Raw genomic sequence first — 26,082 nt, forward strand, 5'->3', positions numbered from 1 at the left:
ATCCACATTTACTAGAACCATTTTATCTTCAAAACAAAGTAAAATATTGTTTAAAATATTAGCCATCTTAGATATGATGTGAATTGTGTTTTTTAACAAAACCATATCACTTCATGCTAAACTAAATAACCGAATTTCATGTATTTTGGGTAGATTAGACCAGTAATTCTGAATACTAGCAATATTTTTTGGCGATCCCTAACCTCATTAGTCATTCTCAGTACCCCCAGAAGAGTAGTGTAAATAAAATACACTGTTTTCTGATGAGCTTTGATGAGCAGATGTTCAGAGTTTTTGTTGATTCATGTCTGGGATGTTTTTAAAACTTTTCTGCTTGTGTTTCATTTCCTGTTGAAGGAATACAGAATGACCCAGATGAAAAGAGACAATTGTGACTGTCTGCCTGGATGTCGCCCAGGCCAGCAGCTGTGTGGTGGCCACCACAACGTGCCTGACTTGCAGGAGGAGAAATTATGTAATTTGGTGTTTAGACTACTTGTGAATTCATCTTTTGGTACAGACAAAATACTGCACCTTTATGCACCTCCTATTATCACTCGTCGCCTGGAAGTGCACTTGAGGATAAAAGATAATGCACTTGGTGAACCTCTCTTTTTGCTGCTTGGTGATTCATGCATGTGAAGTCCAGAGACACTTTTAGAAGCAATAAAGTAAATCAAAACCAGACTTCTCTCTCATTCTAAAATGATTTAGAATTAAAAAACTCACAATCAATATCTGATTATGGGGTGGGTTTTTTTCATTTTTATGTCTGTCATGTCATTCAAACTGGAGTATTAATGCATTAAAATATATTAATAATTCTTTGTTCACCCTGGAGACAAAACTGCAGGTTTTTTCTCTATGAGAATCACAGACATAGACTAATTTTAAGTCTTTTTGCATGGGTTTTTTAAAAAAATTTCAAGCTAAAAACCTGAATCTATGATAATTGTTAAAAGCAGAGATAAAAATATATGGCAGTGGGATGCTCCTAGATTCTCAAATAATGTATAAGAATTTAAAATTAAGCAAGCTTACTGGGATGTACTGATAGAAATAGGAAACTGTGGCAAAAGGAGTAAGAGAAAGTGTAGAAAAACCAATGCTAAGTGATCATGGAGGAAAAGGAAAGCAGAATCAAGTCAATAAATCTGGGCAAATATGCAAAAGCAGGAATGCAGAGGTAGATCCTAAGGTGATTCATCAGATAATGCAGTTGAAAATAATTAAACTTCCCAGCAGTCGAAGTGTGAGCAACAAAATAGCTAAGCCAACTTTTTGGAGGCCCTATCAAACAGTTTCAGAAGCAACAGAAGACAGAGTTGCTGCAGCTCTATAAACAGTCCACAATGCAGACCTGGTATTCAGAACCCATAAGTGGGTATTCTGATACAGAGGAGAAAGAAAGTTCCTTTCTCACAAGGGGAAGCAAACAGATCATGAAGGAGAAGGATGCATCAAGTGGGGGTTTTGGGGGGATGTTTCACAGGATAATAGAAGTCCTGTGCAGAAAGGCACACTGTGAACGTCACCCTTGGCTTCGGAACAGAGACTTTCATTCTGCCTCAAGATCAAGAGTATGTAGTTGCATTAGGAAATACCTGGCAGAATACTTCGCTTATTTAAGATGAAATTGCATGTGAAATCAATCTAGAAGAAGGCATAGATAAAAAGACATATACAATGATTTACTGGTCTTTTAAAACATTTTTTAAGAAATGCTTCAGAATAAGAATATTCTTTTCTCAGTAAAACAATTATTTGATAGAATTAGCTGGGTCATTTCCCCCAAAACTGCTCCTTTCAAAAAAAAATCAAAATGCTCTTCATAGGAAAAGGCTAGTTTAGGTGAGTTTCTTGTTTTGAATAGTTTTGAAACAAAATAATGGAGATGTTGAGACGTACTAGTTGAAGATTGTAAAAACAGTCTGCTATTAAGATAATGCTCAATGAGAATGAAAATATGAATTAAAAAGAAAATATCATCTAAAATTACTGCTAGAAGATTTTTTCAGTGGTATGATCTGAACTTGTAAGACAAGAAGATTTTTGATATTTAGCTGATCAGCTGTTCTGCATCCAGAAAAAGCTAGGAGATATAATTATTATTAGGCATATATATACACGCACACATATGCATATACGTAAATAAAGTGATAAAAAGCCATCCACACACTCATCAGAAACAAAAGGGGATCCCCTACAAAAGTAGTTAATAGTTCTGTGATTGGGACAGTCACTTTTGTTTAAGGATCAGGCTTATGACCTGTTTTACATTCTAAACGTAAACTCTGTTTATAACATAATTTTGACAAAGCAGACTTATTTCACTACCAACAGTTAAAGATTCTTAAGAATACATTGAATAATTTTGACTTATCGGAAACTATCCTTATCCCGTACTATAAAGGACAGTACTTTATTTTTTACAGGAAGACTATATTTGAATACAGAGATATTATAATGCCTTCCTTATACCAAGTTTATGAACAAAGCAAACTGCTTCCTTTCCACCTGATTTAATTCATATATTTCAAAACATTTTATAACAAGCATCTGAAAACAAATTTCTCTAGTATGAGGGACTTCTCCAAATAGCTCACTTAAAAAAAAGTCGCTTATTAGCTTTATGTGTTTAAGACTTATTATGTGTATATATACATAAAATTTTTTATTTAGTTTTCTTATTCTGAACTCTCTACAGAGGAGAATTGGCTCCAGTAACTTTTATTAAATAAAAGCATCTGCATAAGCTCTTCCAAAGTTAACTATCACATGTTGATTTGACTTTCCCTTAGGGGAGGGATTATCTACAAGTCCTTACTTCAGGGAGAGTTTCTTTCTTTTTTCTCAGTGATGGATTGACATAAAATGCCTATTTGTAATAGGGACCTAGACTAGCAATCAATTTTGCATTCATAACCCTTCTCTTTGGTGACACTTTCATCATTTATGCCCAGATCTTCAGAACTACATGAAATGTTCTGCTTGCCATTTTTGAGGCCAAGAAACACCGGAACAAAATGTATTTCCCTTGTCCAAAGGAAAACTTTCTTGCAGCATCCTGGCATGCATTAATACTAAACCCCACCAAGATAGTAGCACAAAAGAGAGGTTTTTAGACCTTAGGATGAAAGGACCCTTTGGTAACTCTCTTTCCAATTTTCAAAATGCTAAATACCTGGAAACATGCATTGCAATTTTGGTAACAGAAGCACAGTTAATGCTATTATCTGTAAATACTAGTGCAGGAAATACCCTGTACAGAGGCAGAAATAACATCTGTAGTACTGTGATAAGCAGTCAATCATTTTAAAAGTATCTCTAACTTCAACTACTGCTTTTGGAATTGACCAAAGACAACTTATTTGTATAAATATGTATGCAAATAGGATTCAGCTATAATTTATGAGGGAAATACCTAAAATACATTCGATTTACAGGCAAAATGCATCTCAGAACAGTGACCATCTGAATACACTGGAATATGCATTCTATACAGTAGCCCTAAAATGACAGATTACACAGATGACAGAATAACAGTTCAATCATCTAAATTAAGAATGTGCAACTCCAGAAATGTCCTTGAATATAAACACAGATGTACTCTAATGTAGTATTACCTTGGTTTCGTGCTCCAGTTCCAAAGAAGTAATTCACACTACATAAGGGATAAAGGTCTCACAAAATATGCCAAGGAGGGATGAAGAAGAATCATATTAGTCTAATACATTTTGATCCTTTTTTTAAACAATAAGTGCATAAACATAGAATAGTAGGTCTTGATATTTGTAAGTCTATATTTTGTTTATTTATTTTTATTTTTAAAAAGCCTGCTTTTAGTTGGAACATTTGTCTACACACAGATAATGCTCTCAAAAGACAAGCTAATTTTTCTAACTAAAAATGCATTTAGAAACAAATTGGCACAAATATTTGTTTTACATTCAGTATTAAACTGGCACTATGTCTGGTCTCTGGCAGCATTGACTATACTCCCCTTTGTTTGCTACCACTCCGTGCTCCAGCACTGAAGCCAACACCTGTGGCCATATAAAAGGCTATGTACAGCAGCTGCAGGACTCGGATGTCCATACTGAAAGAAATTTCTAAAGCATAAGCATTTGGATGTGTGGCTGGCTTCCTCGTCTGAGTCTTTTCAAGGCCTTCTTTGGAGGTCCACACTGCTGGATGTTGTATCTATCAACTGTCTGCAGTGTTATTACTGATTAGTGTCTAGTGCTGACATAGGAAAGCCTCAGATTTAGAAAAGATGCTCTCGGTTATGCTGCTGTAGGGCTGCCACCATCGCTTCACTGAAGATAGCTTTTTGCAGATTTTGACAATCGTGATATAGATATTAGCATGCCAATCACTGATAGAACTATGGAATGAGAGAGTCTACCCTAAAGATTAATATCAAAACTAAATATCAGTGAATCACAACACAAATTTCTGCTTCATATTTTATTCTCTGGAAGCAATTTGCTTAATTCACATGAAAGATGAATACAAGTCCAATTAGCATGTATATAAACTACGTCTTCTTCTTAGGGATCAAATAATAAGATCAATTTTAAAAGCACACAGTTCATAACATACAGTGTTCAAACCTTTTATTATGGCTCATCTGTATGTGGCAAGTAACTAAAATTACTACTTATTACATACTTAATATGTACTCACATACTCAGGTACAGCACATACACAGAAATATGCTCAGAGCTGCCATTCATATCTCATAAAAGCAACTGAACTTCAGTTTGCTATGCAGAAAATCTAGAGGAAAAATGTCACTATAGGAGCTTTTTTCAGAAGAAAATGATATAAAGTTACTTCTTTTCTTTAAAGCAGCATAACACCCCTGTATGGAAAAGCTCTTAAATAAATGGAAACAGATATTCAGAATTAAAGACCACACTGCCCTGCTCTCAAGTAAATACAGCTAAAAAATAGCTAAAAAGGACATGTTTCCATTTAAACAAATGTGTTATATATACAGGTTACAATGAATTAGCTATTTCTGTCAGGTTCTGTAAATGCAATTCTCTGATATTATTACATCAAGCCATTGCAAGTAGTAATGTTATTTGCATTAGATTGTCGGAATATAGATGCACATGAAAGTTACAGGCATACTCTTGAGTTACACATGTGCAAAACTGAGATAAATGCTACTAAGAAAAGAATTTAGCTCTAAGGATTCTACAACACTGTCACAAACAAATCAATAAAAAGGGCAAAGCTGATTCACTGTCATGGCAACTTAAAAAGCAATACTTCAAATATCATGGGTCTCCTGTCTTCTCCACAGCATCCACTAACTCAGAGTAAAGGAAAACAAATTCTTCAGACCAGGAACATAATGAACAATAGTTTATTTAAGGTTTTCTGATTTATATATTTCTATGGCATTTCCATATTAGACTGCACTCCATATTCTGAGTGTTTAGCTAGATGACATAACACACATAAAAGTTCTGATACATCTTAGTTTTATCCATATTCTACATAGAATATTAAAGTCAGGGGACTCATTTGTACACTTTTGATTCCAATATCCATATTTTCTATTAATTTCAGCCTTGATCTAATGTTCAATCATTTGAATTAACAAGATGAACACTTATATTTAATGAAGCAATCCAAAAGATCTTGGAAGATTTTTCACATATAGTGAATTAAATGATGACCCTGCTGGTTTACCATTATTGCTTCTCTTTGGTGGTAAGACAAGGGGGAAATGGAAAGTCACAGTATCATTACTGATGCTGATGTTAGGATTCAACTGTATTTTAGTTCCACGTGTGCATTTACTACCTATATTTTCAAGAGGCTACCACCTGCTGAGACAATGAGGAGAAGCTGGCATGTTGCTGGTGTAACTACTAATCATCTAACACTGGCAAAATAAAATCTGTTTCAAACCAAATACCGCTGGATAAGACACATTTGTCTATTTCTGTTACTGAGTACAGACAGCAGCAGATCATATGCCAAACTTACTACAGTTCCCTAAACTCACTAATATTTGATAAAACATTTTTTTCTCTCTGTTTTGTGTGTCAATCCAGATTGGCATGCACAAAATTACAATATGACTTAGGTAAATAGCAAACACAGTGGTAACTGGACCCCAATATATATGACAAGATTCACTGCCCATGTAGAGTGTTCGTAGAAGATGAACAGCTTTTCTTATCAAATCTAGTGAGGTTTTTTTCCTGGTTAGCCACAATTTAAGTGCTGTCCCATTCCTGGGTTGTATCTTAGCTACTGTAACTCCAAACCAGTTTGACCACTGGGCTTAATGGATCTACTCTGATATAGGTAACACCTGATATAGTGAAAAAACATGATTTTGACCTCAAGAATTGCAAAGACACAAAATACAGAAAAGCTCAAACCTACAGACCAGATGTTAAAGAAGTTTAATAAAGACTATGAGGCCAGGTATAGGATGTTGTTTGTTTTCTGGAATACATAATATCAATATTTCTGCAATGTTATGACAGCACTCATCCTTATTTCACTAAAGTTTGGGACATAACTCCATGATGCAGGTAAGAATTTTTCATTTTTAGTGGACACCATCATGAACTTATGTTTCTCTTTTACTGTCTGACATTTTGCCAAAGGTCAGTAGGATCAAAAATCCTTGTCATGGGAATCTTTCCAAATTTTTCCTGGTGATTGTAATGAAAAAAGTGCCCAAGACCAACTGGAAGACTGCAACTAAACAAAGTCAGACTCCCAACATAATTTTCTTTACAATCCAGCACATAACTTGTTTTTCAGGCTTACCTGAAACACCCTGTGACACTATTCTAGTAGTTTAAGTCAAGAGCAATGAATGTTTGGGCTTAACATTGTTATGCAGAAAACAGTAACTGAGGAGAACTCAGTATCAAATTTTCCAGTACTGTGTTGCAAGTTCATATGCAATTTGCTTTTTATTAGAAACACTTGGTCTTTTTAACATTTTTTTTTTTTTTTTTTACAAATAAGAGCCCTTGAATTAGATTTTTTATGCGGATAAATGGGTAGGTTATATATTTACATCACCACCGCCTTTTAGTAAGCTTAGCTCTTTCAATTGAGGTATTGAAATAACTTTACAACTTGCTATTATAGTACCACTCTTTTCATTAATAATACATTGACAAATTTGTTCAGAAATGCAGTAAAAATATCAAGTAAAGCTTGATGTAAGGCCAATTCTTTCAGTGCCTAAATGCCCAACTAATAACAACTTAACTTATTGAGTAGCATATTATAATGATAGTGCTTCAACCTGATTTTACAGTGTTTTTATCTGGTTCACTTAGAATGTTTTTGATCTGATTTTTTAATAATAGAACCTACTAAATTTTTTACAAAGGACATATTTTATATATATAATTGAATAGCAATAATATATTATTGAAAATTGTTCAAAGTAAAAAATTATCTTTTAAGTTTTCCTACTACTGTAGAGAAGCTACACCCAATTTCCTAGAGAAATAATGAAAATTACATGAATATAAATCCTAAGGGGACACAAGAGATCATCTGAGGCAGATGTAGCAAAGCAGATCACCACTGCAGACATTTACTAACCTGTTCTTTAAAATCTCCAGTGGTAAAAATATTACTCTAGTGGTAAGAATATTATCAGAGTATTCTAACCTCAGTGAAACATATTTTCCTAATAACATTTTAAATATGCCTGTGTAATTCTATATCTTGCCTTGATCTCAGCGAGTACAAAGAATTTGTTTGCTCCTTAACACTCCTGGAATTGAAAAATAAATTATAGATAGATTAGATAGATAGATAGATAGATAGATAGATAGATAGATAGATAGATAGATAGATAGATAGATCTCAATATGTGAAGCTTTTTCTAATAGGTCATGTATGTTTGTTTGTTTTTTAAACTATTCTTTCTTTTCACTGGACCCTTGAAACTTATATCTGTATGTAGTGGTCAGTGACTATAGTGCCATTCCAGCAATGGATATCTGATCCTTCTGTCATGCTTATACTGAAGGCCCTTGATACAGCTGAGAACAGTACCCTGTGCTTTCAAAGAGCAAGGAAAAAGTGGTGGGACACACTGCTGCCATCAATATGTCCTCTATGTGCCTTATCCATTTACTCACCTTACTGAAAATTTTTGATGTTTTCTTTTGCAGTGAAAATCTTAACATGTGACACAGCAGCATAGCCAGCAATATGAGGAGACAGAAACAACATCCTTCTTCTGAATTTCAAAGAAACAGTTACTTTATTGGAAAGAATATGGCTTTCTGTACTTGCAGTACTCTTATACATCACCACAACTACTGAAACATTTCCCATGATATTAGTGCTAAGACATTACTCCGAACTTTGTATTTGTACCTTTGATTCTTGACTACTATATTTATCCTTTGTATCACCTTCATCACATTTCACTTTCTTGACCTATCTGTTTAGCAGGATCACTTTGAGCCCTCAACGTGTATTGTATAACTCAGTCAGTGCAGCCGTTGGATTGGCAATCCTGGCTCCCTCTCCCAGCATCACTCCTGAAAAGATGACAGGACTCCAAGAAGTAGTGGAACAGAAGCACTTTATTAAGGCAAAACACCTTCTTTTATAGGGTTGGCATGGAACTCTCTGGAAATATGGGTGGGACCTGGATGCCCGTTGGTGGAGAACAGGATTGAAAAATGCACCAATAACAGGCACAGGAGTTCAACAACTGACCAGTAGGGGATCGTGTAAACGCACCAATAACAGGTGCAGGGATTCAACAACTGACCAAGAAGGGATCATGTCACACAGCCAATCAGAGTTAGAGGATCCGACAGAGGGTAGACAGCAGCCCTGAGGGGTCAGGGGAGCAGGATCTCTAAAGGAAAAATGAACAACTAGGACGCTGTTTGAATAATCATTACTGAACAGGAGAAAACATACATAACATGAAAAACTTTCATTAAATGTCCATTAGAATCCCTTAAACAGGCACAGTGCATTCATCTTCTTCAGGGGCAGCTGGCTCAAGGCAGTCCTTATCACTATAAATCCATTGCCAGTAAAACCTCTTTCACTGATTGTAGGATTGCCCTTCTTCTACAAGCCAGGCTGGGTACTCACCAAAGACTTTCTTGGCAATGTCATGCAAATTCAAAGACTTGCACCTCACCTGAGACCTGCTCTTACTTTTAAAAAGTGTCATTAGTAAAAAAATTTGGGTTATGGTTTCTACTTTTCAAATTGCATGCTATAGTCGAACTTCTACTACCTCTTTTTTTCCTTCTGTGAGAATGTCAAGCCCCAGGCAACATCACTGGAGATACTAATCATGGACACACCAAACCTAATTCTTAGTGCTCGATCAGCTACTCTGCCAAAGGAGAAAATTAGATTAGCCTGGTAAACTGATTGCAAATGAACAACTCCATAATCTCTCTCAAGTAAGAGGGAGAGCTTTAAATTTCCTGTACCATTTTTTGCTATCTCCAGACATTTCTTATTCTCACCTGTGACTCACCTATCCTCTACAACTCTTTAGAGACAAAAACATAGATCTTACTACTCTATGTGATGGCTAGGCTTCGTGAAGGAAGATTTGGGAAGGGCTCTCCCCATGTGGGTGTGTCCTTCGAGCCTGTGCCGTGGATTTTTTAGGTGAGGCACAGCAGACCCAGGACTGGCACCACCCTTTAACTCCTAAGGTTCATCTGCCACAGCCAAGCAAGCTTGAACAGTGACAGTGAAGTCCTCAGGACTAGAACTTACAGCCCCCCAGTATTCCCAGGAGGTCTCCCATCCAAGTACTAACCGGGGCTGACCCTGCTGAGCTTCCGAGATCTGACAGGATTGGGTAACAGGAAGGCATTTTACTGCCTTACTCAATGTACTGTAGGATTAATTCTAACAGGCCACTAGAATTTGTATAACCCTTCTGCCAGGTTTAAAAGATTGTAGTAGAACAGAAGAGTTTCAACTTTAAAGGAGCTGCTATAAAAACACTATTCAGAAATGTGGGAAAATTAAATTCACCTTGTGCACAGTGGGCAAATTTTTCTCACCTGCAACCAGGATTGAGCTGGCTTTATAAACATGTGATTACAATGAGCAAAGGAAAAAACCAAAACCATTAACAAGGTACATAAACAGGGTCACACATGATGCCTGATTTCTAGAGAATATAACTATTTTACAGTCCTTGCCTCTGGTGAACCAACTGCTGGGCCAGCTGGTAGCTCTACCCTTTGCGCTACTGTGCTTTACTCACAGTCAGGGACTGAAAATCCTTGTTGGGAAACACAGCTGAATTCAAATGGATGCTGAAATTCTTGTGAAAGCAGTTTCCAGCTTGCTGCCTGCCATCCTGCCCACTATCCCACATGTTCCACAATGCTCTGCAGCCCCTCTACCATTCTCCACCCTGGGACTTCATACCTCTGGATAATCCCTGCAGTTTTACTAGCAACTTCAGCCATTCCAGCTCTCAGTAAGGCTGCACACAGTGTGGAAAATTAACACAGACCTCTTCTAGGCTTGATTCTTGGACCTCTCAATTCTATATTGCATATTGGCAATGCTGGGTTAATGCTTGGATTTGGTGACCTCAAAGGTCTTTTTCAACCTGAGTGATTCTATGATTTTATTCTTAAACAGCTTCTCACACATCACACAAACCTGTACAACCTTCTTCTGTGGTTTCAGGGTCCAGAAACCAATTTTTCTTTCTGTTGCCAGGAAAATATTGTCTTCAGCCAGCAAAATCACAGTTGTAGGCATAATTGTGCTAGGTGAAAAATGTCATGGGTTTGGAGATATACAGCTCCATTTGACTGTATGCCTCTTTTTACATTAAATACCTCTCAATCACAATAAAACAACGTATATAAACTGGATGTTCTTCAGATCTAGTAATTTCTTTGTCTCCCTTAATTCCCTCTAGAGATGACATCAAATGTTAACTGAGCACTTCCCCCTTCCTGGACTTCCCTTTTCTGTGGGCATCTCAAGGAGGCATGGTTTTCATTTCAGCCTTTTCCTACTATGCTTTGCATAACTCAATGTTCTTCAGAGTGCGTTTTCCCTGTTATGACTGTGTTACTGGCACTTTGCTCTTAGTATTAATTATACTAAGCACCAGGTTACAATTAAACCTTTTTATGGAAGGAGGGCAAGAGAAAGAAGAATGTATTGAAACAAAAGAACCCTTCAGGCTTTAGCCTTCTGTGTCACTCTTTACTTATTCACTTTCCCCTGTGAAATAATGAGTTGAATTTTCCTTCATCTTTCTCCTAGGTTTAATGCCCTTTGAAAAACCTGTTCTCCTTTTACTCTAATGTCCCCTGCTAGATCCAATTAATTTTGTATTTTTGCCATTCTTCCTAGTATCTTCATCCTGTCACAGGACAGTGATCTTCCAGACTGTGAGTTTGGCAGAACATCAGAAAGGGAGATTTAACATAATAGCTGAAGCCACCACCTCATCAGAGTTTGTGAGGTCTAGGACTACTACATGGTGTAAACTCAAGTGCAGTATGTGGGAATGACTTGGAGAGATGCGACGAAAGTGCATTCCTGATCTGAAATGAAATGTTAACAATGATAGTCCCAGTAGCAAAGAGTTCTGCAGGGAGCTGAGGGGCTGTCATAGAGCTGAATGGAATGATACAGCAGAGAAATCTACCTTCATAATAAGATTTAATTGTTCAGCCTCTAAGATCAAGCAGCAACTGAGCCATATGGAATAGAAGCAAGAAAAGAGGAGGATGGAAAGACTGGGAAGGCAGGTCTGAAAAAACCCCATGCATTTTTCCACCACTGTTACTGAAGTTTTGTCTAAGCTAATTTCATCATATTGCCTTCTGTCAAAGACTTCTGTCTTTCTGACAGCTGCTAAATACTGCCTTCTTCACAAGCAGCCACTGTGTTGGGCTGGAATGTATGCTTATTGCTTACCTTTCCCCATGAGAGCTAATTCATAGCTTCCCAGTTAAGCTGCAAAGATCAACTTGCAGAGGCCCAGTAACAAAACCAAAAGGCTGAGGGGGTTCACCTTCTTTCAATTTGTTTCAATGGGGCTGCTCAGAGAAACAGGGAGACCATCATCTGGCACGTAAAGGAAGGAGCTCTGGTAAAAATTGGGGCAAGATTAACTTCTGGCCTCATTGACAGAGACTCTATGACTCAAAATTAATAATTTTTTTTCTTTTTTCAGTTCCTCTGATAGTAAGAGATGATGCTTGCTTTTTTTTTCTTATCATATCTCAAGTCCACATTAAAATTTTCTCCTGTGTAAAGGTAGTGAAAATGTATTCAGTAATGATGTGTCTTTACAGTAATCCTAATACCAAAAGATGCATTGAATCTTATTTTCTCCTGCATTAAACTGCATCACAAGACCAATTCAGAATCAGACTATCCAGTGTAGCACTCCCTGCATCCACACTGGCAAATATCATCTCTTTATCAAAGACATGCTGATGAGTTCAGAGTAGCTGAGTTCAGTGCTATAAGAATCATTTATTAACCAGAACGTTAGTGACTGTGTTCTGAAATTGTCCTTGGTGTGATATTGCACGCTTAAAAATGATGTTTCAATCTAATTAGGCATGTGAATTTAGCTGAGAAAGGGGACTGCAGGTTGTGCATTCCTCTTAACAATTTCTTAAACTTGTAGGACCACATCTGTGATTATGTGCTTGTTTTCTTTTTACCCATAACTATATCTTGAGTATAAATACTTTTAAATTCTATTATAATTTTCTCTTTCCAGTGATCTAATACATTCTGAACTTCCTTTATGAATCTAGCAAGTTAAAAAAATATTTAGTTAAAAACAACAATCAAACAATAATGGAACAATATAAACTCTTCCCTTTTCTTCCTTTATTCATTTTGATTTAAATTCAGGTATTTAGGTAATACATCAAGCTAAAAACTCACTAAAATTTAGTGCTTGTATATAGGAGAAATTTGACTTCTACAGTCATAATCAAATAATTAAACAGATTTAGTTAGGTCAGTGTAATTCGCTATTTCTACTGTAGAGTAATTACACTGGAATAAAGCCACTTTAATTAGAGGATAGACTGTCCACATGGGATACTTTACTGAAACAGCTGTAGTAAAATAATTATTTGACTACAGCTATGCCTCTTCCTTTCCCCCCTGAAAGTAAGCCATCAACATAAACATCTTGCCTCTCACAGAAGCTCAGCTATGTTGGCTCAATCCTATTTCATAAACAAAGGCAGAGGGCATTGCCAGCAGAATGAACACACAACTCGGAGAACAGATTTTACCTCTCAAGTCCTCATTTGCAGTTTTTTACCACTTAACCAGTTTTGAGATGCTCTGGAATATAGAATGGAAACTGTGGACAGAAAGTGCACCCTTTTCTGTAAGAAACGACATATTTTGCAAAAGTGTAGTCCATCACTGAGATAACTCCAGGTAAAAGGAGCAGAAGATGGGCTACTGCAGCACTCTCCCTCTGCTGTCCCATGGATACCTCAGGCCTGCCAAGTATTGCCTCTTAACCTCAACTACTCTGTCACAGCCTGAGGGTAGAGCCCTTCCTGTGCCTTGACCTTCCAGAGTTTGGAAGTCCCACAGGCTCACTCGCAGAGTGCAGATGCACAGAAGTGGTTGTTCCTCTCTACTTCTTTGTACTGCTGTCACTTACGAAGTGTGTTGAAGAGTGAACAGAGATGTAAAATTCTGCTCATTGAACTGTGTCTTTGTTTCACCAACAACTAGTTAAAACATTTTAGTATTCTAGACTTAAAGCACAGTCTTTGGCTGGTCGATTACATACTATGTGCATCCAATATTCAATTTTTGCAGACGAAGGAATTCTTGTTTTAGGCACACAGCTGCACAGGGAGAGGTATTTCACCTCAAAGACCCTTTAAAATTTGACTCCCCAAGCTCTCAATGGGACATAAAAATTCACAGCTCTTGCAAAAGTCATTTGAACAATAAAGGTAAGAAAGTTGGGTCACAACCTACCTCGATCTGTGTCATACAGGAAAACAAAGCGGTTCCATTCATAATGATCCAGCAAGCTCAGGAGGGCTCCCCGCAGGGACGGCCGCAGCTGCAGCACAAACTGACTCTCACCCTCTGTCGGGAAACTTGGCGTGATGAGGGAGATGTGCAAGGCGCTGCAGAATGAGGTCAAGGTATGTACTGATCTCTTATCATATAGTCCAAAAATGGCAAAAACTCCTCTAGAATACTGGGAGCAAACTGAAAGAAACAAAAAAAAGCAGAGAAACAGAGTTTAAGTAGTGACAAAATATGTTTTTTTTAAATTTTAAGGTTTCAAGTTCTGCCTGTATAGCTAAATTCAATTTTCACAAGTGTTTGATTCTGGAAACCAATAAATGAATAGCCAAATAACATTTTGTGACTTTTGGATCCCTTTCATAGAATGTTACAGTATCTGTAGTGTTTCTGTTGTAAAATAAAATAAAAAAATAAATAACATGCATTTTTGTATACCAGTGAAAAGTCAACATATGCTGTTGTAACCACAGCTCTGCATATTATCAGGCATTGGGCATTTCCATTCCCTTAAGCTGAAAAGTGTTCACATTCTAAAATATGGAAATTATCAAAAAATGTTACTGACCTTGCAAGTGAAATTTGGACATTTTAAATTGTAACTATGTAGAACCTTTGCTCCCTTTTAAGCAGGGAGCCCTTGCGATACATTAAAATTTCTAGAGACATTGAGTAAAAACCTACTTCATGAATAATCTCCTTGACTTTAAGAGGGCAGTTGAATTAAAACATAGTAAGTCAATGTGATCACACTTTTGCCCCAAACCTTTTATTTCTACTCTGTGTTAACCTCAAAACCAGAAAACAAACGACGTGAATATATATTCTGAGTTTTGATTTGCTCTTGGACCTATTTAAGACATATAGAAAGACTTTTATTGATCTCATGAGACAGGATAAGGACTTTACTGATCTACGCATATAGAAGCAGGCATAAGGGTATTTTCTTGAGAAAATACTGCCTTTATAATAATTCATAAAGGCTCTGATAAAAAACATCCAACATGTGATTAAGAACTGTGTGATCATTAATAGTGTTACCTATTATAGAATCAATAGAAAATGGAGAACAAAAGACTTATTTAGGGTATCATTATATTAATTTTCTCCTAAGTAAGTATTTCCTATTCTCTACTGTTCCAGACCACCTCTTGCTGCAATCTATTCTTACATGTAGCCTAAACATGGGAAAACTTAGGACACACCCTTTTAACAAGATGATGGCCTCCTCTTGCGTGGAGGTCACAGTCATCCTGTGAGTGCAGCACAGTGAGGTTACAGTGCACACCCACAGCAAATTCAAATCAGTTCAGCTTTAATTCTTTCATATTACATTTACTGCATAAAGAGCTAAAAATACAATTTGTGCATTTCTCTCCTAAGACCTGGGTGATTTACCCAGTTCTGATGCCAGAATTGAAGCAAGTGGCTTGAGGGCAGTTTTGTGATTTTATGTGCTGCTCCACTGTTATGGTCCCCATCCCAAGGATTTTCATAGCCAGATTATATATAAAAAAATCCTTTTCAAAAGCTTTCTTCCTTTCCCTATGTTTGCCTTCAATATGTTGATAAATAGCTCTTACAAACCCTTTCAGTATTTTCTTTGCTGGACCACACAACACATTCCCCCAGAGCCATCGAACCATGGGCTTGCCATTCCACTAATCACCACAGCAAGCATCGTTCTGTGCTTTTCTAGCTTCATCTCATCTTGCTTGAACACAGATGACTGGCACGTTGAGTATTTCAGATGAAGGTTTTCTGCTTCTTTTTGCATTACCTCCCCATCTCTACCATAAAATATTTCTGCTGACATATTGTAGGATGACATTGTGTTTTTCTAAATCTGCAGCTCAGTGATGGCTGATGATCATATTCTGCTTGTTTTTCATTTTGAGCCATTTGCAAATGATGAAATTCTGATTATAGCACAATATTTTTATTAGTCACTATTACTCATTTTCCATTATGTCACATCTATTACTGTACTTCTCAAAATTATTTACTTTCACAGCTACAATTTTAGCCTGCTCTGAGCTTATATTGTTGTATTTATCTGCCTCTTCAGAAAATTCCATCATGGGACTACGTCTTTTTATCTCTGTGCTTATTGCAAAATTAGCAACTTATTACCTTCCTGCTTAGCTGTGCTGCTCCAGCATGGTATCTCCTCTTCTACCAGCACTTGTTGCCATCTCCTCCTTAGTTTTGTACCTGATTTTCAATTGTCCTGTTTGTCTCTATTTTCATAAATCACTTCTCTTAGGGATATGTCTATTTTATTTCATTCTCTTCTTGGCAATTTCAAGATATGGTTTAATCCTATACTTTCTACCTGAATAACTTTTGGTTGCATTTTATGACATTTTCTGTCTATAACCATATTTTAAAGCTTTCTTTTCATAAAATCTGTTCTATAACTGAACTGATCATACATATCACAATTCATTTAATAGCTCTACTAAGCAGCACTTGTTATTGCATCTGCCCTTCAGTAAACCAATTCTTGAACAAGCAAGGCAGAAAGAGGTCATTTCCCTAATCCCATTAGTCATCACACCTCTTTTAAGGTCAACATTCATCTTGAGTGAAAATCAATGTGAAGTATCTATTAGTTTTAAGTCTCTAACAGGATTTTCCTGCTTTTCTGTCTCATCATCAATATAGCACTGCTTCAATTATTTTCCTTTTTCCTGTATTTCTATTTAAATATCTAAATGACCTTCTGCTGTTGTTTAAATGGCCTTTAGAAGTTTCATTTTTCAGTTGAAACTGTAACTTAGCTCTCACTTCTGCAGCAAATGCCCTTTTTACCTCCTCTTTCTTACTAATAACTCTTTTTGAGTATGTATTTCTTATAGCCTCCTTATATAATCATTCATTCAGTTCTGTAGTCACATCCTGCATGTTACTTTCCTCTGCAACGGGATTTCTCAGTCTTTTAAAAGTGTTTCTGTGAGCATATGGCAGGCTTCCTCTAGTCTCAAACACAGTACAGTTGACTTTGTCAACTGAAATGACTGAACACAAATCTCATGTATGTAAGTGGTAGTTACTTAATGTGTTTTCTGTTTAGAGAAAATTCTTACTAAGGCTCTGTATTGTCTTACTTTGAAGTTTTACAGGGGCACAGGGTACTTTTTGTCACACATGGTCCATATAGTAGGATTCCACATAATGAAAAATTCAAGAAATCAATGTCAAGCTGTGAAATTGTACACTTGGTGGAGTTAAAGCTCAAATTCATTCTCAAGATGGAGAAAAAAGTCCAACTTGAAATTTCAGTAATAACATTATATGACCCTAAAGTCCTTTTGACTAACAGTACCAGAATAATAATTCTTCATGTTCAAAATAAACTATCCTTGCCACAGTCTAGATCCAAATGTGATAAAACCATTAAAGTCCTGAAATAGCCAATCTAAGAAAACTTGTGCTATTATACTTGAGACTAAGACTGGGAAGTAACTGAATATTGTCCTTCTTTGCTCCTTGATACAAAAAGAAATGCTCACATGAAGGTTATGAGGATTTTTCTTACACAGTCCAAGACCCAAAGAGAGGAAAATTGCCTATGACACTATGGAGATGAGGCTTAAACATATTCAGAGATGCTGCAACACTTTTGAATCAATTTTACAGTAATCAGCAGTGACCACAAAAATCAGCAAAGCCATGAGGATTTGCATTCTGACTCACTACTGTTCTCAGAAAATGCCCCCAGGCAAACATGACTACGTGGATTTCCCAATTCTTTATCCATTTCTCTTACACTTCTAAAGGCATTTTACTTATTATAAATGCACTAAATTATGCTTGGTAAAACAGTCACATAATAGTATTCTAAGAAAATTTTGTTCAAGATTTTTACCCTCATAAATATGAAGCAGTGACAAATACAACTTCCCGAGCATACTTTGAAATACATTGAATAATATTTTAAACCAGACATGTTTTCATAACTGACAATTTACAGTCCATATCACACACAGGATTTTCTCCTGCAAATTTTTAAGTGCCATTGATCTCACCAAAGATAAGAAGAATGTGTAGGTCAGACTCATAGAATCATAGAATGGTTTGAGTTGGAAGGGATCTTATAGATGATCTAGCTCCAAAACTCCCTGCCATGGGCACAGACACCTTCCAGTAGACCAGGTTAATCAGAGTCCCATTCAGTGTGATCTTGAACACTTCTAGGGATGGGGAGTCCACAACCATTCTGGGCAAACTGTTCCAGTGCCTCACCATTCTCACAGTAAAAAATCTGTGCTAAGTTTAAAGTCATTATCCCTTGTCCTGTCACTAGAAGTCATTGTAAATAGTCTCTTTCCTGTAGGCTCTGTTCAGGTATTGGAAGGCTGCTCAAAGGTTTCCCTGGAGCCTTTTCTTCTCCAGGTGGAACCCTGTCTTCACAGGAGTGGTGCACCAGCCCCAGGATCAACAACTGGCCTCCTCTGCACTTGCTCCAACATGACCATGTCCTTCTTGTGTTGGAGGCCCCAGAGCTGGATGCAGTACTCCAGGTGGGGTCTCCTGAAAGCAAACTAGAGAGGCAGAATCACCTCTCTCTTATCCTGCTGGTCACACTCCTTTGGAAGCAGCCCAGGACACAGCTGGCTTTCTGAGCAGCAAGCACACATTACTTAGATATGCTGAGCTTCTTGTCCACCAACACCTCCTAGGCTTTCTCCCCAGGGCTAGTCTCGATCCATTCTCCACCCAGCCTGTTCGTCTTGGAACAAACTCTAGAAAAGACATTGCAATGCACCTTAACTAGCCAAGATAATGTTCTTGAAGTAGTTACAATATGAATTTGGTATGTTCTATTTCACGAGGTCGAATTCTTTCATAGGACTATCACTTTAAAAGAATAAGCAAAAAATAGGCCAACATGGCAAAAATTGTATACTGCAGGGTTTACTGAGACACATAGTCAAGCCACATGGGGTCTTCTATGAGAAGCAATTCCCAAATCCCCTGTTATTACTCTAGACGCAAGCCCCTCTCTTTAAACACAATCTATCTTGAAAAACAAAAAGAAAAAATTCCAACTTCTTCTTAATCCTAAATTATACCCATATAGTTTAAACAATATATTTACAAAGTGAAGTCTAGTAAGTAGAGTAAAGCTGGTCTGCCAACAATGTTAGTTGCGCTCAGCAGCAAATAGCTACCAGGTATGAGTACCATATAGGTAGGAATCTGGAAGACCTGCAGACTAAAACCAAAGTAACGTGGTAGATCCAGCTCCAGAGTCATGACTAACAGACCTTGAGTCTTCCAGGACACAGGCTATAGAACAAACATTTTAAAATGCTTTTCTCTATGCTTTCAGCTCCTACATGGGAAGCCCTGGCATAGTTGGCTGTTACAGATATATTGACAGATCCTCTGATCTGCCATAAACACACAAACTGTGGAAGGACCAAAACTGAAAGACTCGAAGCAGTTTGAGTTCTGAAGTTTTTCAGATATGAGGACAGTCTCTTCCCTTTCTCCTATGCTTTGGAGATAGAAACAGAGAGTGGGGGTTGTGATCCATCAATAACAACTTGTCTCTGACTCTCCTAACTCCTCACTCTGCTACTCTAATCCAGCATTGGATCCTACCAAGGGATACAGTCCTTCACTGACCTCTCCATGTGGGTCCCTGCCATGGGCTGCAGACCTTCAAGAACTGCTGTACTGTAGGCACTCCCCATGAGGTACAATCTTTCAGGAAAAGACTGCTTCAGCATGGGTCCCCCACAGGCCACCATTCCTGTCAGAAAACCTGCTCCAGCATGTGTTCCTTTGTCCACGGGGCCACAGCTTGTCAGGAGCCTGCTCCAGCATGGGTGCTCCACAGGCTGCAGTTTCCTTCAGGGCACATCCACCTGCTCCGGTGTTGGGTCCTCCATGGGCTGCAGGTCATCCCTGTTCCAGTGCCTGGAGCACCTACCTCCTCCTCTTCCTTTTGCACTGACCTTGGTGTCTGCAGGGCTGCTTCTCTCGCATTTTCTCACACCTCTCTCTCACTGTTCATATGCAGTGATTTTTATCCTTTACCAAATGTGTTATCACAGAGGCACCACAGCATCGTTTTGACCAGTGGCAGGTCCATTTTGAAGCCAGCTGAAAACTGGCTCTGTCCAACACTGAAGTGGCCCCTGAAGTCTTCTCACAGAGGCTGCCCCTGCAGCCCTCTCCCTCCCAACCAAAACCTGTCTACAGAAAGCCAATAAATCTGGTAAACTTCAGGCAGCAACAAATTTAAAAAATGTATTTAGGGAATCACACTTTGTTGCTACCACAGTAGCATACAAAGGCTTTAATTTGAGGTGTATTTGCAATGCCATCAGTGGTCCACGTCCTCATGGTTGAGTCATGTACTCTCAATTTTGTTCAGCTTCTCTGCACCTGCATATGCCAGTACTGACATAAAAATACTTTGTTAATTTTCTCAACCTAAAAAACTCTTTCCAAGAGGAACAGCCTAGATATACGGAGATGCAAGCTCTACACATGAGAAATGAGAATCATTTAATCTAAATATGAACCCAAATCCCAAGGTCAAATGATTCATCAACTTGTATCTGTAAAGGCTCTGACACCTGACGTGAGATTAAGCAGTATTTCTATAACAGCTTTGAGATTAGAGTTTTCTGTTAACATGTCTAAAGATCTTTCTGTTCATTTTGCACAGATCATTCCAACTGTCTCTTCCTCCTCTGAGATCTCTGAACTCCACCCTGAAAGAGGACGACATAATGTCAGTCCAAGCTCTAGAATTAAAAGACAAGTGATCGAAATTCACCTCTCTGTGGTTTTAAACTGTCTTGCAGTCAAATCCAGTACGGATTTGATACACAAATGCTCTTCTTCTGTTGTGTTTGAGACTGCTGACTTAAAACTAAATTATGCTATTGCATTAGGAAAAATTCCCAGCAGTGAGACCAAATTAATGAGATACCTTCATGAATTAAATCACTGATATAAGATGACAGATAGGATTATGAAAGAGAAAACAGTGTTACATAAAGGGAGTGGATGAAAAACATTATAGATGTATTAGGACCATTTTACTACTACCTTAAGAATTGTCTGGAATTTAATGGGGTACTTTTAAAAACTGTTATTCAAAATAGGGCAAAAAGGGAAACAAAGAGTTTCTTACAAATTATATGGTTAATACATCCAACAGCATCCAACAAAACCCTCTTCATGTTCTGTTTACAGACCCTGCACCCTCTAAGTCATCATCTACCTTTGTCTTTTGATCACAAACTCCTTCAAGCAAAATAATTATTTTGGGTTTAGGAGGCATACATCACACATCAGGTAGCAACATACCTAAAGCATTGTAACCAGAAATAATATCACATCATTAAACTAAACCAAATTTATTGCTCTACAATTGATACAATAGTAATGATTGAGGGGAATAAGAAGAGATGAAATTAATATCTTTCCAGCATAAAAAAAGAAAAAAATTTAAAAAGGAATAATAAACATTACCCTCTCATATACTTATTCCTTTCAAATCTTTATCCTCCTATAATAAGATACCGCTTAATGGAAAATTTGATATGCTGGCTACTGAATCTCTGAAACTAAATTCATACTCTGGAGCAAGTCACCTTGCACTCCCATTTCTCAGTTCTCAGTGTTTCAACTGCCTGTTCTATTGAGGACTATACACATTTGACAAGAAGGTCAGTATCCAGTTAGATATCTGTAAAAGTCTAGCAAAATGGTCCATCCAGCTGTCTCAGGTGCAACCCTAATGTGTATGAATGTTATGTCTAGTGCACCTTTACCTTGCAATTCCATAGTAAAGTCAACACACAGATCCATTGAATTTCGGGCACAGAAAATTCATGAATGTTTTTTTTTACCCATAGCAATGGGTTGCTTCTAGTACTCTCTTCTAAGTGATTTGACAGCTCATTTAAAAATACTCTCCTAAGAACAATGAAAACCTTGGCTTAATGTGCTAGATCAAATAGCAATTTGGGAAATGCAGTTCTGTTTGTTCAGCTGCAGATATGAGAACATACTGCTAAACAAAATACACACTTAGTACATTTTTAAATTAATTGTTATTTTTCCCTAACCATTTTTTGTGAATTGGCTGTAAAAAACTAATTCTGCTCAAACTCAATTCCTGAAAAAATAGCAGAAAGTGATAGCGCATTTCTTGCCTACTGAATGAAAAATGGAATTGAATTAGCTTAACTAAGAGGCACAGAATTTTTTTCTTTTTAAAATAAATTTGAAAATTGTAATGTAGTATTTTGTGTGCCATGTATTTTATCAAATTATTAAGCTGCAGAACATTAACTTTGGAAGGTTACCCTGAGAGATGCCGAAAATAACAGAGAAGGCCATAGAGACCAGGCAAGATTGGCTTGTAGATCCAACTACTGAACTCTACTCTAGGCCTCATTTGGAGCAAGATTTTTTCTCCACAAACTAATATGTTGAGTAAACTTTCTTCTGAGAAAATTCCAAAAGAATCTGTGAAACGAGCATATGTGTCTTTGCATCTATATATGGGCATACAGGGAGAGTGGCAGGGACTGTCTCACCTGGTTCTTACCACCCAAAATCCAGGGGGTCAATTTCTGTTTGGTTTTGTTTTGTTTTATTTTTGTTTGTTTGCCTGGGTTTTTTGTTTTGGTTTGGTTTTTTTTCTCTAAAACAGAAAAAGGTATATTCAGAAGACAAATCATCCCTGCTTAAAATGGGGGACAAATTAAGTGTACTGGTTCATCCACTAGAGATATCTATCTCTTTCTTGACTGCAAAAGGTGACTACACAACTATGAAAGGTTTGGCAGTTACATTTAGATAGATAGGTGTAAAATAGTTTAAAAAAAACACTGTAGGAAAAAGTCTTTTTCTCCCCTTTCCATCCCTGGATTCAGCGTGATTTGGAGCTGCCGTTCTCTGAGGCCCTTCTCATATGACTGGCACGGATCCCTTGCAGCCAGGGGCTGCTGGTATTTCTCAGACACAGACCACATGCCCCTGTTTTCCTAAAAAAGTGCTGACAACTCTAATTTCTTGGTGAAGAACACAAAGTAGCTTGGCCTGTCATAAATTTCTATGAGCAAAACTGCTTTAATCTTTAAGTACTTTCCATCTGAAAACTTCTGCAGCACTAAAGTATTTTACTTTCATTAATATATAATTCCACATAATTTAAATCCAATGGAACATTTTCACAGAACAAGAAAAAAAACTTCCACTGGGTTTATTTACAAAATTCCTCTTTCCGCTGTGCCTTGGCTAATCTCTTTGATAGAACGCCCCTCATGAATTTCACATTTGCTGAATGCTAACAAATCTTTTCTCATTTTTAAAAGCACTTTACAGCTCTGTCTGTAATAAATTATCCATTCTTTGTGCCTTTGTCCTCCAGTCCTGTGCTCTCCACGGGTCTGATATTTATAGCTTTCTGGCAACGCATATACACGTGCATATCCCCAACTCTGCCAAAACTTTCTTTTTGAAAGCTCTCCCATAGAGAATCCACATGCAGCATTTACCTTTCATAGTCACATGAATGAGAATCCACATTAGTACAGAAGTTCGGTTTTGGATGTTTTTAATGGCTGATAAAAATATCAGTAACATGTGAGACTGCCAGGCTTTTCTAACCCACAGAAGTTTTTAAAAAAGTTAAACATGAAGGTTTTGTTAGGAAGTTACTGTGACACGGGTGGGTCTTCTCAAGGACAAAATATCTACAGCTATCTTTTATTTTTTTCTTTTCCTCCTTCAGGACAAAAGCTTAGAGAGGCATGATAGATTGCATGGAAATTAGACTGGACTACAGTACAAACTGGCTTATGGAATCAATGGTAAAACTCCCAGGTGCTTAATTGAGGTGAATATTTCAACTCAAATACTCCTGGTGGTTAGAGATCTTCTTGCAAAATAATATCACCTCTTCATTTTTCCAGCTGAGGGAAGATTCATCCACATTAAATTAATATCTAGAGAAATCATGTTTTATAACTTATCTAGATTGCCTGTGTGATTAAACATTTTTGCTGTTCTCAGACTGATTCATATTCTTATGAGACATATTGTTTCTTTCAGTTCAAATTTGAACTTCATTCAAACAGTGCTTTGTAGAGAAAACAAATTATTTTGCAGTTTGCTTCCCCCCCCAAAATGGAAGATTTTTTTAAAATCTTTCCCCATATCCCATTTTAATGAAACAGAACAAAGAGAAGTATAAATTTTGTTTTAAGAAGTAATCCTTTCATGGCCCACTTCTCTATAACATTAGCTTTCTTTTCAACTTCTATCTTGAAAAGGGAGGAAATAGGCATATTGAAACAGATGGTTTTCTTTCCAGAAAGAAAAAAAAAGTAATAAAAAAATCAGTTTAATCAATTTTAAATGGGAGGGTATCTTATGAAGTGTGTAGTTGATTACACAAAAATAGCTTTTTATACATAGCTATGTAATTACTGATTTTTTTATGCATAAGAAGAAGTATTTGTAGTTAACAGAAAAAAAAAAACAGTGACAAGTTTTTCTTCATTTTGGAGAAATACATGTTAATTTTGCAATACTCCTGCCAGCAAAACTGTCATTGACAGGAATTACCTGAATTACATTTTAGATGTGAGAGGTGAAGCCATACAATATGGCTCCTGACCTAAACTGTTCTGATGAATGCATTAGCATGGTCTACACCTCAAATACTGTTTTCATGTCTGGCCCCATCACTACAACAAAAACATTGAGGTGCTGAGGTCAGTACAGAGAAGAGCAACAGAGCTGGTGAAGAGTCTGGAGTACAAGTCTTACCAGGAGCAGCTGAGGGAGGTGGGGTTCTTTAACGTGGAGAAAAGGAGGCTCAGGAGGGACTTTATCACTCTCTAAAATGTCTCTTCCAACCTTAATGATTCTGTGATTCTGTAACTCACACTTTGAACTAACGTTGCTTCTTTATGTCAAACGCTGTGTTCTAATTTCACTGAACTGAAACAAGAACTCTGCTGTAATTTGAGGAAGCTCAAGTTAAGCATTTTTTAAAGTATTGGGGAAGTCTGGTACTACACTTCCATGTTGCTTTAAAAGGGGACTAATCATTTAACTGCTCCCCTTGACTTAGGAAATATCTTCCCAGATCACTGGAACATCTGGGAAAAGGAAAAAATAGAAGGCAGGTAATCATGAAAGATGTGACTAACTTGGTCCAGCACAAAGATGAATGTCCTTAGTTGTCATTCAAACTTGAACAAAGATGGGGGTTTTTGTCTGCTTTATAGTTTAGTATCTAGAATTAAAGCCTGTCCTTAGAGGAGTGATGTCATTTGATCCATGGCTAAAACTCTATTTTTCTTTTGTTAGTGAGTCTATTTCTCCATTTCTTATCCTTCCACCTTATATTCCAGCCAGTGCAGGTTGTCCACTGAAGTGCAATGGTCTCTGTTCACTCCAGGCTTTTGAACATGTTGGCTCAGATGAGACTCGGATTCTACCTTCTTCCCTCAGTAGAAGATTTCACACTCTCAAGAGTGCACTCACTTAGCAACTTAAATCATTATTTACTTTGATTCATGATTGATGCTATTGCACAAAATATAATCTTAAATGATTCCTCCGACTTTGCTGTTTATCCTTTAGAATTAATAAAGCCATGGATTCTTTTTGGCCTCAATAAGAACAACAGACATTCATCACATAATGTTCATTAAATAACATTTACTAAAACATTGCTTTCTTGGCCACTCTTAGATCTAAGTATCTTTTAAAGAGCCAGAAAACATGGTTTCTAATGTCTGAAAACAATATTCATGTTTAGAGGATACATGTGATGAAAATCTTACCTGTTTTTCCCAATTTCCCACAGTTTAATAAAAACTATTATCTAATTTACACACACACTACCTTGAAAAAAGTCTTTTCAGTAATTTTTTTTTGCTTCTCACTGGGCCTTACATAAGAGGAGTTTCTGAATGCTTTTAATAAAATCTGTTTATCTTTCCTTTCTTCCTTCCTTTCTTC

General features: G+C 37.1%; 1 protein-coding gene across 7 annotated transcripts in view; it reads right to left on the reverse strand.

The window, feature by feature from the left end:
• GRIA4 (glutamate ionotropic receptor AMPA type subunit 4) overlaps positions 1–26,082 on the reverse strand; it is a 221,000-nt gene that overhangs the window by 132,351 nt on the left and 62,567 nt on the right. For all 7 annotated transcript variants that reach the window (XM_071555041.1, XM_071555039.1, XM_071555054.1 and 4 more), the window contains exon 3: positions 14,011–14,250. In XM_071555041.1, coding sequence (XP_071411142.1) covers positions 14,011–14,250 — 240 coding nt within the window. The remainder of the gene's footprint in view (positions 1–14,010; positions 14,251–26,082) is intronic.

Source organism: Pithys albifrons, chromosome 1, assembly GCF_047495875.1.
Source record: "Pithys albifrons albifrons isolate INPA30051 chromosome 1, PitAlb_v1, whole genome shotgun sequence".
Classification (NCBI taxonomy): Eukaryota; Metazoa; Chordata; class Aves; order Passeriformes; family Thamnophilidae; genus Pithys; species Pithys albifrons.